Source organism: Saccoglossus kowalevskii, chromosome 5, assembly GCF_978046115.1.
Source record: "Saccoglossus kowalevskii chromosome 5, keSacKowa6.1, whole genome shotgun sequence".
Taxonomy (NCBI): Eukaryota; Metazoa; Hemichordata; class Enteropneusta; family Harrimaniidae; genus Saccoglossus; species Saccoglossus kowalevskii.
Genome location: NC_140645.1, coordinates 8,050,930 through 8,066,438, shown reverse-complemented (window position 1 = coordinate 8,066,438; position 15,509 = coordinate 8,050,930). Strand labels below are relative to the sequence as shown.

The following is a 15,509-nucleotide window of genomic DNA, read 5'->3' as shown; positions in this document are numbered from 1 at the left end:
CGGTTACCTTTGCCGTTTTCAGCAATGTAGGTCCCGATGTTGGGGTAACTTTCACATGAGTTGTATCGGGTTTGTCAGTCAGGTCAGTTCTGTTACGGAAACTTTCGGTGCGTTTCTGACTAGCATCGCAGATCGATGTATGATGCAGTTTATTGCATTTACGGCTAAGACTAAAAATACACTAACGTCAGATAGTTAGATTACACAAGACGGATATGCAAATTACTATTAAATCTGGAATCTATCACTGAACATAGTCTTGTTTATTAGTGTAATTAAAATCCCCGGAAGTTACATCCCTTTTCGTAATATTTGGGATTCTTAGACTAGGTGTCTAGTGTCTTCTGACAAGAAATTATGCGTGGATGGATGACAGGAATTAAACACAATGCATCAAATAGGTTGGCCCTATTTATGCTAAAATCCAGAGAAAATACTTGTTTAAATGTGTGTTATTCATTTCATATTTGTTATAAGTTTAAGTTTCTACAGGGATAGTAACAAACTAACATACTATCAAGTATAAAAACAAAAACGGGGGTAAACACCCAGAGAAATCAAATGCTGCATTATTTTAAATTACATATCCACGCGCGCAGAAGCAATCAAGCATGTTCATGGGCTGAAAATAGCAGACAGCTACCAAGTAGTCACGCAAAATAAATATTCGGAAAGAGACTAACCTTCGCATCTCCAATATCTACCGGGCAGGTTCAATCGTCCTTCCCGCCAACAAATTTCAATAATGTACTCGCTGGATCCAAATAAAATTCTCCGCCATTGCTGCGCCGTATGTAGAGACGCATGCGCATATTACCCTCGTAATGCTCTTAATTCGGTTAGAGGGTCTTTTACGTCTTGACATTCAATTTTGCAGTGAATTGTGTCATCTAGTCGTTTTACAGTTTCGAAAATGTAATTTCCTTGGATTATTCTTTACGATTTTTTTATTTCGATGTTAATTTTTGTACGTACCGAGAAAAATTACACATGTTTACAGTGTACGAAAAAATATTTGATTGATCATGTTGTACGTCTAGCATGTGATTACATAATTACGGATTTATTTATTTTCAATTTACGTTGTACGAACAAAAAAATATTGCAATTACGTTGAACGAAAATAACCCTTGCCCCCCTCTTTTGATTGTTTTATTTCACACGTGAACGCATTGCTCCTATGTTTAAGAACCCGGGTAATATTAATGATTTGTCAAATTTTGGTTTTATCTGCTTCAGAAATTTTTTTGAAAAACACGGCCATGTGACCCTTACATATAATATATTTTAAAAGAAAATGTAAACACGGTCAACTACTTGATAACATGGACATGGGAAATATATCTGGCATTTAATTGTTTTTTAGTTTGATCTTGTTATTCATAACTTATTGTTATTCTAGTCATTTATGTATGGTGTAGGAACACCTGCCAATATTTGGTTCAACTCCTACATTTTTAAATGTCATGAATTAATTTGGTAACATACCCTAGAACCGCGGAATGTCCGTGGGAACAAGGCTCTATAATTAGTTCTTGTCTCGCTCTTGTCTCGGATGCTACAGTCAAACTGGTAACTGGTAAACATCATGGGTTTCTTTGCTGCAATACCCTTCAACAGGAAATGTTAAGCAGAAAAATGTATGCAACTGACAGATTTGATGCGCTCGTTTGGTTTTTGCAATTATTTTTTGCTAACATACATGTTCGCCTTGGTTGACAATGGGATATCTTTGAACCAGTTATCACTAGTTATGTACTTTCAGTTGCGTCGTTTGGGATAACTTGTTACTGTTGACCATATATACATGATGTCAGCTGCGATGTGTATTTGGTCTGGGTAGACTAAGTTCCGTTGACTTGTACACACAAATCCAAAGGAAATAAACCTCATGAAATAATTGAAAGGCGTATGCAGTTGCTATGATTGCTGTATCCGTTAATTAAGTTCAAGTAATTGGTTTTAAAGTAATTAGTCGAACCATAAAACAGGTGTAGTTTTCATTTTGGCCTCCACTTGGAAATCAAATGTCAACATTCATTAAAAAGAAGGTTATTTAACAGATATGTGTAGAAGTTGATAAGTATGATTTATGCGTTACAGGTTAATTTTCCACCAAGATTGCGAACGTACCGATTGCCGACCCCCCCCCCCCATTTTTAACAACCAACAGGGCTTCGCGCCATCGGCGCTCGCGAACTTGGCCTTAGGCCAACTTATCCCCCCCCCCCCACCTATTCCAAAATCCTAGATCCGCCCCTATGGATGTTCATTGGATTTTGAAATGGTCACCAGATGGTGTCTGTCTCATAGTTGGAAGTCCATGGGTCGATTATTTAGTACACTATACAATACTATACACTGTAGATGCGGGATGCTCAACGACTCGATATTAAATTATGAGTTACCAGAACTTCGGGTAATGGGCAACATGTTTGTTTTGTTAACATGGAATTACAAATCGAACGTGAATTTGCAAAACTGGAAGTGGTTTCCAGATAAATGGGCGTTAACCACTCGCAAGGTCGGTCATACTACAACCCCGCGTCACTGAGTTGCAGGTTGCCTCGTCTGTCATCGGCGTCTTCAGTTTTCATTCTTTTCCTCGTCATTGCGTTAGTAAAATGGTGTTAGTAAAATAAAAAATTGACTTCGAAAATAAAACGGTTTAAATGAAAGTTACACTCAATTATGTTTCTCCGATGTTGTCTTGACTATCAATAATACTGACAATAGTCGCTGGATAAACACGCTTTGTTCACGACAGGAAACTCATCATCCGTATATCAGAATCGCCAACATGAAAATAAATATTTATCTTCTCGCTACCTTAAAAAGTTCGTGTAAAAACGTTCTAATTTCGTCTGCGCAGGTGTGTGTGTGTAGGGGGTTGATTTTGCCGAGTGAACGCCAGGAACTCGTGAATATGTTGCGCAAGCTAGAAATCAATCCGCCATTATCGCGCGACAACCGACTGATGGCGTCATAACTCGAAACTCGACTATTTTCAGAGATATATTGCAGAATACAGATAAACATTTATTAATAACTGGATATTCTAATCTTCGATGAAGGGACTTTATAAAAAATTAGTTGCTCTTGTGACATCAATAATCCATAATTGGCTTTCTGTTATATTACCATGAATGTTATAATGAAGAAAATAAATGTAGTTATGGATTTTAATGGCGAACAACGGGCTAATATAGTGTCTAAACTATTGTTCTCCTACTAACTTTGTATCCAACAAGATCATCGATTGTGTTAAAAATTGTATGTTGAAATTGTTGTAAATATTGATTGAACAATATTTATTTATTTATTTATTTATTTTTATTTGTATTTATTTTTTATTTATTTTTATATATTTTCATTTATATTTATTTATGATTATTGATTTCATTTCTTTTTATTTATTTTTATTTATTTTTATTTATTTATTTTTATTATTTTTATATATTTATTTATTTTTATTTTTATTTATGTTTTATTTATTTTATTTATGATTATTGATTTTTATTTATTTTTATTTATTTTTATTTATTTTTACTTATTTATTTTTATTATTTTTATATATTTATTTTTATTTATATTTATTTGTTTGTTTATTTATTTATTTGTTTGTTTTTATTTATTTATTTATGTATGTATTTGTATGCATGCATTTGTATTTATTTGTATGCATGCATTTGTATTTAGTTATTTGTATGTATTTATTTGTTTGTATTTATTTATTTATTTGTATTTGTATGTATTTATTTGTATTTGTTTGCAATCTTGAATTATTTTGTCTTAATATAGTAATGTTTCAAGGAATACCTACTGAGACCCTGCGACTAAAATGGTTTGGTCGCTATCAGCGCATTTGAAAATAGGAACTAATCATAGATATGCTGGTAATAAGTGACAGTACCACTCCGTTATCAAATTATAATCAATTGTGTTTCACCATTATAATTTTACACACATATATGTATAAATTATTTGTTTTTGGTTAGACAAATTTCTACCTTGTTGTTTTAACTCGACTTTTAATGAACACTGATTTAACAGAGAACAAATAAATGAAGCCGTCTCGTTTTTCGTGACACAAGGATTAAAAGATTAATGGGAATAAAAATGCTAAAAATATTCAAGATATGACGCATAGTAATCGTGTTGATCACATAGCGTCACTGTGAAATAAACATCAACTGGGCTTGCAAGTTGTGACTGACAACAATACAGGTTAGACTTGTTTTACGTAATATATGGCTTAGTTAGATATTATGTGTGTTTTTTGTATTCATCTACTATACATATCCATCAGTATTGGACTGAGTAAGTTGTTTGTTTGTGCCATGAGTGGGATTCGTTACTAAACACATCTTACAAACTGGTTACTGCATTGTCAGTCAATGATTTGCGTGTATTGTATGGTTCTAAGGGTAGTACCCTCAGGGGCTAAATTTCTTTCAAAATAAGACAAGAAGAACACTTGTTTCTTCATCAAATATTATTGTATTTTAAATCATTTACACTGCTAGTCGACGAGTGACTGGTATGGAGTAAGTAGCATTGTAGTAAACTGCAGTAATCAAGTGTCGACCACACGGATACGCCGTGTTGGTGCCTGGATGTGGCCTCGCATTACGCTATGCTAGTGTTTGTACAAATATACTGCCCTGATCGTCGCTGAGGATTGACTTTCTGAGCATAGGGAACATCAACGTAGTCTTATCGTTACCCCATCTCGTATGTATTTATGAAGCATCAAGTTGGATGTCATTAGCAACGGTTCTGCATGCGCAATAGTTTTTATTTGACAATAGTACGCAAGGCCGGAGATTTTAGGAATACTTTGAATCCAAGCAAAATGCGTAGCAAACAATAAAATGGGAGTAGAATGCCATTTTAGAAAAAAACAACATCAGTGAAATTCAATCCGACTTTGTTCATCTCATTTCCCTGGATGAATCACCTTGCGTTAATCTTAGTTTATTACAACGATTTTGCTTCTCACTTGGGCGGCCAGTGTGGATGCGACAATAGTCGTATAATCTGGAAGCGGATATAAGATTAAACGTCGCGCGAGAACGTAAATAGCAGAGGATGACGTCCTTAAAAACCTGTCTGATTTCAATAATGTAACCCGCTGTTATTGACAGGGGATCATTTTATTTGCAGACAATTTTAATATTAAATACTTGTTACGTCATAATTTATCTTCTTTTTTAAATAACGTCGCCTTTATTTGTTTCGGTAAACATCATTCTATACATAATCATGGATATGCTATTTAAATAATAGATTAATGAGAAGAGAATAATCTGCAACAATGATGTCATACAACTGTTATTGATATATAACTCATGAGGTAAACAACAAAAGTATGTCAACACTTCTAAAAGTATGAACAAGCACAACTACATAACAGTAGTTGTAGTAAACTTTGGTACTCAAACAATACTATTCTGAACAGTTTTTACAGTATTCGATTCGAAGTAAAACACTCTGCCCCTCAAATATATCGCTAAAGACAAGTACTTTACCAACAAAATGTCCACACCCCTAAACTCCATCGTCCGCCTGCACGGTGTTGTTCCGTTCGGACATTCCTCCCTCTACAACACCGTGCGGTAATTCTATTCATAACCGTTGATGTCACGTGGTTGCGCGATAGAAAGTTTTCCGACCAATAGAAAGCTTTGTTACAATGACTGCTAGAAAGCGCCTCTACATCTAAGCCAACACAGCTACCACTGTGTGCAGCGACATTTATTCTCGGGTCAGGCATTTTCACCGCCTGGCAACCATCATGGTGAAAACAAAAGGTGTGCTTAAACCGAAGAACGAAGAATATATATGTTATGATTAAACAGTATAAACGATGAGTGCATGTAAACACGGTTACTAAAATAGTAACCGTGATGTAAATGTATTAAACTGTTATGATTAAACAGTATGAATATTCTGTCTTCGTTCTTTGTTTTTCGTTCTTCGGTTGAAACACACCCGACAACAAATTTTCAGAAAACGGTATTTTGGGATGGTTGTTGACACCCCCCTGAACAGTGTAACAAGATTACCCCTACATATGCAACATATTTAAATTTGGTTGTTTAGGATGTCTTCAAAGATGTCTTCGACCGGTGTTTCACAGCAGCTCACCCGGCAGCTCGTGCAGAGCCCATATAAATACAAGGTAGAGTGGTGCGCGTCTTAAATAGCAACGTTGAGCGTCTCGTGAATTAGTTCCGCCTCGAAGATTATGATAGCTTGGCCAAGCGCATTGAAGAAAGAAGCAATATGATTGGCTGTTGGTAAACTGATTCTAAACTGTGAGGGCATTGTCACATACACGTAGTCCTAATGAAATACTTCAAGGTGATAGTGGAGTGCTTCGCCGGAACATTCACCTTGAAAATTCAAGATGCTAAACTCAATCGTTGGCGGGTTACCAACAATTCCAAATGTTAGACTGATTTGTCGTTAATATTACATTCCAGGGGGTGTAGGTTTTTCTCACTAGAATGTTTGTTTTTATAAATTTGCCTGTTATGTAATCATGATTTGAATAATTTTGTATTAAGTAAGTCGTTTAAATAGTTCAAATATATTGTTTTCGAATGATTAGGATTTTAAAAAAATGAAGAAATGCGTACTGACACCCTGTGACGAAAAATGGTTCAATGTTTATCAGCGCATCTGAAAATAGCAACAAATAATTAATATGCTGGTATAAGCGGCAGTACAACTATAACGTCGTCATAATATAATCAACTGTGCTTCATCAATTTAAATTTACATAAACGTATATTAACTATGTTATTTTGGTTAACCAAACTTCTACTTAGATGTTTTACCTTGTTGACACAGCAATTAAAGATTGAAAGTTAAAAAAATATTAAGAAGGTATTTCAGTGATGACCTCATTCTTATTCAGCCCACACAACATCATAAATAGCAATGGGGTTGAGCCACTAGTATATTGATTTGTATAAGGCCTCAACAGTACCAATGACCTCATTTGCATTCAAGACTCTGACACGTATCATACCACAGGGTTTTAAAACAACATTGCAAACAGCAAGGCAATTCATACATGCCTCACTTGCTGAGGTAAAAACAATGCAATAAAATAATTTTCCACTGTAAAGAGCAGCTCTACCTTACCTTCCATTACGTTGGGTCAATATAAAATCTCAGGTTATTTGGAAATGGGATTGACCCTCGTACCCACCTTCTTGGTGTGCCTAATAATGTTTGTGTTTTACTTGAAGATTGTCGAACAACAACCACCCACTATCACATCTGACTTACTTTTAACTTTCAACTTCCGACTATTATAGCATTGCCTGAACGTTCCAGCTTCTATTGTTTCTATAAAATATGCCCTCACATACCGAGAATTTTTTTTCATTTTGAATCTCACCACACAAGACATGATGGCGTATGTCATATCTTTAATCATTCGACCAACCAGCATGACAGGAAAATAATAATTGTATCAGTTCGCATCATGCCATCGAAATTGTTGCATTGCTGGAAAGACACGGTGCATTTCACTTCTGACAGTAGAATATATAGTAGTAGAATAAATAACCACCAACACATAAATAGCTTAGGAGAGGAAAAAAACTCAACTCATCCAAATGTCAAATAAGTTTATTGATTTATTGATTTCAGGGAACTATGTTTGTTTCACTATTATGTGGTGGTCTAATCATGATGGCATTTACATCAAATGCTCAAGATCACCCTGGAAACCCTGCTAATGGCACTTGCGTGGATTGTAATGATGTTATGTACGACAATGGAGTATGGCATAGTGTATGCACTGAGGATTTCACCTGCCCACTTCACATAGCAGATATAGAAAATAGAATTATGGGGAAAGACGTTAAGTTTAATGAAACATATTATTTTGGAAATGTAGCATTCATATCTGGTACGTCACTGAGTATGAAGCAATTAAAAAGGGTGATATAGCATTTCTTTTTTTTGTACTATTCTGTCAAATTTGTTTAGCACGCCATCGATGATATCAATTGAAATTCAAGTTAAACATTATTGCTGTTCTGGAACAATAACGAGTAGTATATTTTATGAAATATTACTGTGCGTAGTCGTATTTTAATATCAAGTATATGTGCATTTGTGTGCGATAGAAATTTATCGATTTCCGAGTTTTGTTATTTGTGATAAAATGATCCCTACTTTCCATGATTTGACTATTTGACGAATTGTGTACTACTAAAATAGACACCCACAGCATGAGTTGAACTGTGAAATGCACTAAATATAGAGAAACTCATACTGTGTAATTAACAACACTTTCTAATCTTGTGGTCTAACAAGATTGTTATTATTATTCTGTTTCATGTTAACTAAAGAACGTTGTATATATTGACATACATTGTTTTACAGGGAACTGAAGCGGTGCCAACTGACAATTGTCAACAATGCACGGGCTTAGCAATTGAAGACGCGTGGGTTCACAACGTTTGTAAACATGTGGTGAATATCTTATGATGATTATTTATATGTTAACATACACCACAATAAGCAGAAATCGTAGTAAATTACTGTTTATGATGGTTTGATTATTGTGTCATTTATTTGCTAATTTTTTTTAATTCAATATATAATATATTCCACACTATATAAACTAAAACCACTCATTAATGTTAGTATTAGAACTGCTATAGTGAAATTTTATATAATAATACTTCCTGAAATAATATACAAGTCATATACAAAGAAGCCGATTTGTGTGGAACGTAAACAAATATCTGTTGGAAATAGTCGTACATGTTTTTAATGCGTTTCAACATTTTTTACCCCGATTCCTTAAATCAATGTTTTCTGTTCACATATAGGATTGCCCATCAGCCATCGCCGAACAAATCGACTCGAGTTAAAGACGACACTCCCTTAGGAAGACTCAATACGCACATATGATGTGTATAGCATCTATACCTTATTACTATTACGAATATTACTCTGATGATCCTAATAATATTGATCATGTGATTCAAGCTACTACATAGAAAGATTGGAATTAATTATCCTCCTGCCAGTTACCATACATATGTAATTTCAATTGCGTAGTTTTCAATAACTTTAACATGTATTCGTGATATCAGCTGCGTGATGTACTTCATTGGCGCTAGAAAAAATGAAATAAACCTCATCAAGTAAATAAAATAGATGTTTTAATTTTTAACCTATATAAATTCCTGACAGAATTTTGTTCAACTCGACTGAAAGTAATTCAATTCCTCGAAATTTAGATCTTGTGCTACATACACGTACGTTAGCATACTTCATATGTAAGATGAAAAAGGATATAGATTGGGAATTATTGGGAAGTATTGAGTCTTATTTATTTCCCAGATAAAATTTACTGTAGTTATTTTAGAATTACCCTATAATAATTATCTCCATAATAGCATGCATGGACAATAATAGCCTTCATGTATCGGGGTACACGTATCGGAAATATGTCTAGTCAAATTCATCCGTCGATAACTGTGTTGAAATATTATTTTTTAAAACTATACCGCATCTTTAGCAATTTAGACTCGATGTTAAATTACGAGTTACCAGAACCTCGAATTAAGGGCAAAACGTTCTTTTTTTATTTGTTAACATCGTGGTTTTACAAAAGTGGGTAAGGTTTAGAAAATATGGGCGTGGTCAATTGTGTAACTCAAACTCGTCTATTATCACTGTGTATTTTAGATCAGGTTAACTTATATACATTTCAGTTGGTTTGTTGGTTCGTTCCACGGACCAGCAAACAACAGAAAAGTAACCTGGATATACTGTCACATGTAAGCTGTAAATCAAATTAAATGCGGTGAACCTAAAAACAACTGGCACGTAGAAGTTCTAAGTTAATGTTTTAAAGCTGTGAAGGTAGCAAGGACCCATGATATAGTGTGCAGAATGTTATGTACAAGAACCTAATCAAACGAGTAGTGATTATGCACGCAGTCAAGAGAAACATTCGCTATTTATCTTTATGTTTGCGACGATGACCTGATTCGAAAGAACATGTAAGTTAAAATGTTGCGCGAGTATTTTTTGACTGGCGCCTTATTCATTACAAGGTTCTGGTAAATCTATTTCACCAGTTGAGATGACGTGAACATGATGAATATATTATGCATGTGTAATATTTTGGTGAATTGTTATGATTGCACTGTAGGGAAAATGTGAATGAATTGTACTTCTGGCCATTTTGCAACATTGGAATCTCTCGTGAATAAAAATAAATTTATTTTCATATAAAAAAATGCGGGAAATCGCGTGATTCTATTGATCGTTTTAGACCTCAATGTTTTCCAAAAAGTACGGTTTTTATATATGCATAGATCGTTTGGATCAGTGGCGTTTTTTGATATTTTTTTCATTTTTTAAGTAATTTGAGATTTCTAACACTGTTTCTAATGAAACAATGCATATGTGCAATATTACAAGTGCAGGCGTACAGCATATAGACTTATATGGTCCAGTGACCTAATCAATTTGCACATTTATATAATCCCAAGCTCTGGGAGAGATGGAGGAGCATGCAACTACAAGTGACATCAATATATGGTCATATGAACCCATTATCATACATAACTAATCTCTTTAAGCACTGCTCAATTTTGATGGTGTTCAACAATATGTGTGGGGAACATAATATATAAACTTATGTAGTCGAGCGACCCCATTAATATGCATAACTGTAACATTTCATGAACTGTTGGAACTAGGGATATACAACATCGGGTGTGAGATATGACTACTGTATCAGATGACCTATTATCGTCATGTGACCATAATATGCATAATTGCTATATAATCAATAGTTGCAGCAGAGTAGTACGGTTAAAACAATAGATGGCCATGGTACTACATTTACATATGAATAAGCCAATATTTTGCAAAGTCAGTCATAAAAAACTTATTATTCCCAAAATGAAACCAGCTGAAATTTCGGAAGGACTTTGTATCAGACCCGTATTTTTTTTTTGGGGGGGGGGGTTCGGGGGGTTTGGTCGAACCCCCTAAATATTGGAAATGTATACAATTATGAACGTAGATTAAAATATTAATATTAAAACAAACAGTAGTAATTAAAATAATTACCATCGTTTAAATAACCGGGCTCAGTTTTAATTATTATTCTCAGCCGAAATTGTAAATGAGCATTTTAATAGCAACGGGCTTTAAATGTCAATCGTGACGTTACGCCGGCTTTGATTGGATAGCACTGGCTGAATGGAAGAACAGCCAATCAAAAAGTTGTTATAAATGAGCACGTTCCGACAATGCGGCGATGGTGCAATGCAGATCGCGTTTGATGTCAAATTTTCGGTCGGGTAAGTACATTTATACAACATATGTTTATACAGTAATGTGATGGTAGTCTCTCTCTCTGAAGGATGTGTTGGCCCTGAAAAGGGCCGTTTGTTTTCTGTGAGTGTTCGCTCAGTTAGTGTGGGAATCGAAGGGAATTGATCGGTCCTATATTTTTTTCCAGCAGAGCCCAACACCGTTCAATATGAGTATTGCACTCGTCAATCACTTGTCGACTTCGGTTGAGATGGGATCACCCGGGTTTTAGGGTGAATGACGCAATGACTTTGCGGCAAAGCATAATAGGGTAAGAATACCATTATAGCGTACTTACATGTGAGATTTAAAATAGAATAACAAAATAAATTGTCAGTGGCAGTGAAAGGAAGGAAATGTACAACAACATTTAATATTCAAAAAAATTGTTTGTGTAGTCCGGCAATCAAGATATCATCATGGCTAAACATTCTAGTTCTACATTATATTTGTGGTTAACCCGTTCCAAGAAGTAAAACATGACGGTGAGTTGAATGCATAAGATTTATTTTGGAAAAACAGCTGAAGTTGATACTACGATTATTATTTGAATTCATTTATCAAATACGTAACATTATGGTTTGAATAAATATTTAAAACTTTCTTTTCAGGGGAGCCTGTTTTAGCCGGTGAATCAAATGCATCAACATCTTCGGATGTGATTACCGGTATACGTAATGAAAAACTCTCTGATACAAGTAAGGAATGATTCATGTTCTCAATATCAACGATGTCACCCACATGATATTTGTGATCAGTATCAATACTTATTCGAATATTCACACTTTACACTTTTTTTATCTAGTGGATCCCGTGAATGTCACCAATGGACATAAGATTGTTGTATCAACATCAGTGACGTCTTTTAATGAAAATGTTCATTCAGTGAAAGGTAAAATTGATGTACTAAATAATTTATATTTAACAAGAAATTAAATGTAAATCAACAAATTAATATTATTTTTCAGACATTGGTGATTTAATAAATGCCACCCTCACAACTACAGAAATTGACAATGTGATTTCATCATTATCACCTGGGGAGAAGTACTCCTATATTAAGCATCATTTTGTTCCTGTATGTTATCAGTTCCCATGTACGTACATGAACGGATGTAACAGGTCATTTAAAGAAAGTTGGTTGATGAAGTATAACTGGCTGGTATATAGTCAAAAACTGGATGGTATCTTTTGCGTACATTGTGCCCTCTTTTCCACTAACAGAAAAACAAAGGGTATATTGGTTAACCGTCCGTTCACCCAGTGGACAAAAATATCTTGTGTGTTATCCGACCACGCTCTGCATGCTTATCACCGAGAAGCAATGGATGCGTCAAATACGTTTATGGAGTCAATTGAACACCCAGCAGCAACATTGCCATACAGCGACGATTAGACAACAGACGCATTTTGAAAATGATAGTAAAGACTATTGTGTTCTGTGGCAGACAGTGCATAGCATTGCGAGGAGATCACGAAGGCATCACAACAGCGGGTAATCCAGGGAACTTTCTCGGCTTACTCTGCTTCATTGCAAAACAGGATACTTTATTGAAGAAACACATTGATTCCCCTCGAGATAAACGTGCCCATTATTTGTCACCACAAATTCAAAACGAACTCATTTCAGTGATAGGCAGTTTGATACTAAATGATCTACAAAATGAAATCCGAGAATCAAAGTTTTATGCCATTATGGCAGACGAGGCCACATCTCACAACACCGAACAGCTGAGCCTGTGTCTTAGGTTTGTGGACAAGGAGAAAAATGTCCGAGAAGAATTTGTGGACTTTATGCATGTCCATAGTGTGACTGGTGACGCTATTGCGAGAGCGATTCTGAATTCACTGGCAGAAAAGAAACTAGATGTCAGTGGCATTCGCGCTCAGACGTATGATGGAGCAACTGCAATGGCCAGTGAAAATGTTGGTGTACAAAAGAAAATCCGAGATGTGTCACCTTTGGCTATGTATAGTCATTGTGCAGGCCATTGCTTAAATTTAGTGATTGTGCGTTCTTGCAAAGTAGTACTTGTAAGAAATACTTTGGAGAAATATGCATCTTTTTTAACTATAGCCTTAAAAGAGAGCATTTATTGAAATCCATTGTAACACAAGAAGTTTCAGGTGAAAGTAAACGTAAACCATTACTCAATCTATGTGCTACACGATGGGCAGAAAGGCATAGTGCATTTTCATATTTCTATAACTGTGTTTATGGTGTACGCCTTCGAAGTCATTGCTCATGGACTGCACAGGGATGATGGATATGATCTGACAGACGGAAAATGGTCGGCAAAGAGCAAACAAGATGCGTCAGGGCTTTTAGCTGTCATGACAAATTTTGACTTCATTGTGTCCTTTGTCACAGTATATTGCATATTGTTCCACTTAGATGGCATCAGCAAAAAGCTACAAAGTACCAGTAAAGATATATTTGAAGCTTATGAATTGGTAAGTAGATTAGATAATATTTTCCCCTCACTTGCAACACTAGACAGATATTTACGATCTATCTTCACCACATCCACACCAAATATATATCATATATTATTAATTGCTAAACTAACATGAGTATGTAATTATATTGCTGTTTCTTAACCGACAGGTGACAGAGGTCAAACAGACTTACAGCGATGTGAGGGAGAATATTGAGTTTCATTTTAGAAAATGTTACGATCAGGCTGTCCGTTTTGCCGACAAAATTGGTGTCACACCTACAACCCCACGTGTGGCAAGGCGTCAGACACAACGCCCAAATGCACCAGCAAGTTCACCTGAAGATTATTACAGGCTGAATCTAGCTATTCCTTTTCTTGACCACATATGCACTGAACTGAATGAACAGTTCACAGGTACACAAAGTAATTTTGTCTTATAATATTTGATTTGATTTAAGAATATAAGTATAATTATTATATGTTCAATCTGTTTAAATGTGATAGTACTTTCCTAGTTTGATTCATTTTTTTACATTCTTTTAGTTAATGATGCCATATACATTTTTTTTCAGGTTTATCGGCTAAGTATAGCCAACTTATTGGATTAGTACCGTCTGTGTTATTGGATAATAGTGTTCAGCCACTGTTTGAAAATATCATTGAAACATATGCTGGAGATTTACCATCGGCAGAATTGTTCGAGCATGAGTTGTATAGGTGGAAGAGGCATTTGCAGCACAAATTCAGTGTCAACGATTTACCCCCAAAGTGTTGCTTCAGCACTGAAAGTTTGCGATGAAGCATACTTTCCCGACATATTTGTTTTACTACAAATAGCTGCTACCATTCCTGTGACAAGCTGTGAGTGTGAGCGCAGTTTCTCCGTATTGAGAAGGCTGAATACGTATAATCGTTCCTGCATGGGGCAAGAGAGGTTGACATCTTTAGCTTTACTTCACATTCATTATGATAAAGAAATCGATATTGATTGTGTTGTGGATACTTTTGCAAAGTTGCATCCAAGGAGAATGGGTCTTCAAAGTGTCTTGTAATTTATTGCATAATATGTGTAATGTATTGTGTGATAATGCAAAGTCCACGTAATTAAAATGGTTAGACAGCGATACGTCATATCGTCTTGTCATTTTTCGTGTACAAAAGTTTGCAGAGGTGGATCTAGGGTGTGTGTGTGATTCGGTGGGTGGGGAGGGCTCAGGAACCCCGTCCTAAAATGTTAAAATGGTTCCTAAGATGTTACGTCTAATACAATCTAAAGCCAATTGAAAAAAAAAGATAAAAATATCAGTGACAGAGCTATAAGATACCATAAAATTAGCTTTTTTTATTTACAATTCGCACGTTTCACATCAAATATATTATTTTTGTTCGAACCCCTTGTTTAAAGATGCTGGCTACGGGCCTGCTGTATGAAGTTACGGGACAAAATATTAGGCCTCATATATATTCATGTTGGGAAAGGAGGATCTAATTGTCTCTGATAACCACTTTTTCTGACGTTTTGTAGTGAGGTTGCCGGAATCACTCTACTGCGGCAGGAAGGACGTGGCCAAACGCGTAATATCTCTTCAATTTTACGATTCGCTATCTAATATTTCAGGACAAGATTAATCATAAACATGCAGCACTTTAAATATTCATTTTGTCACGAGGTCCGTTGTATAATTTCTGATAGCCCAG

General features: G+C 35.3%; 2 protein-coding genes across 2 annotated transcripts; both read left to right on the top strand.

Annotated features, from left to right (window-relative positions):
• The first annotated feature begins 4,152 nt into the window (after positions 1-4,152).
• On the top strand, positions 4,153-9,189 carry LOC102802366 (uncharacterized). The gene is made up of 4 exons (XM_085499513.1): positions 4,153-4,227; positions 7,669-7,962; positions 8,410-8,499; positions 8,862-9,189. Exons 2-4 carry the CDS (start codon positions 7,675-7,677, stop codon positions 8,901-8,903), a joined length of 420 nt encoding a protein of 139 aa, XP_085355639.1. The 5' UTR covers positions 4,153-4,227; positions 7,669-7,674; the 3' UTR covers positions 8,904-9,189.
• Positions 9,190-11,314: 2,125 nt separating this feature from the next.
• LOC102803212 (52 kDa repressor of the inhibitor of the protein kinase-like) lies at positions 11,315-14,863 on the top strand. Its single transcript, XM_085499493.1, has 8 exons — positions 11,315-11,357; positions 11,982-12,068; positions 12,339-12,448; positions 12,757-13,404; positions 13,549-13,824; positions 13,979-14,225; positions 14,384-14,599; positions 14,649-14,863. The coding sequence occupies exons 1-8, from the start codon at positions 11,315-11,317 to the stop codon at positions 14,861-14,863; spliced, it is 1,842 nt and encodes a 613-aa protein (XP_085355619.1).
• Positions 14,864-15,509: the final 646 nt, after the last annotated feature.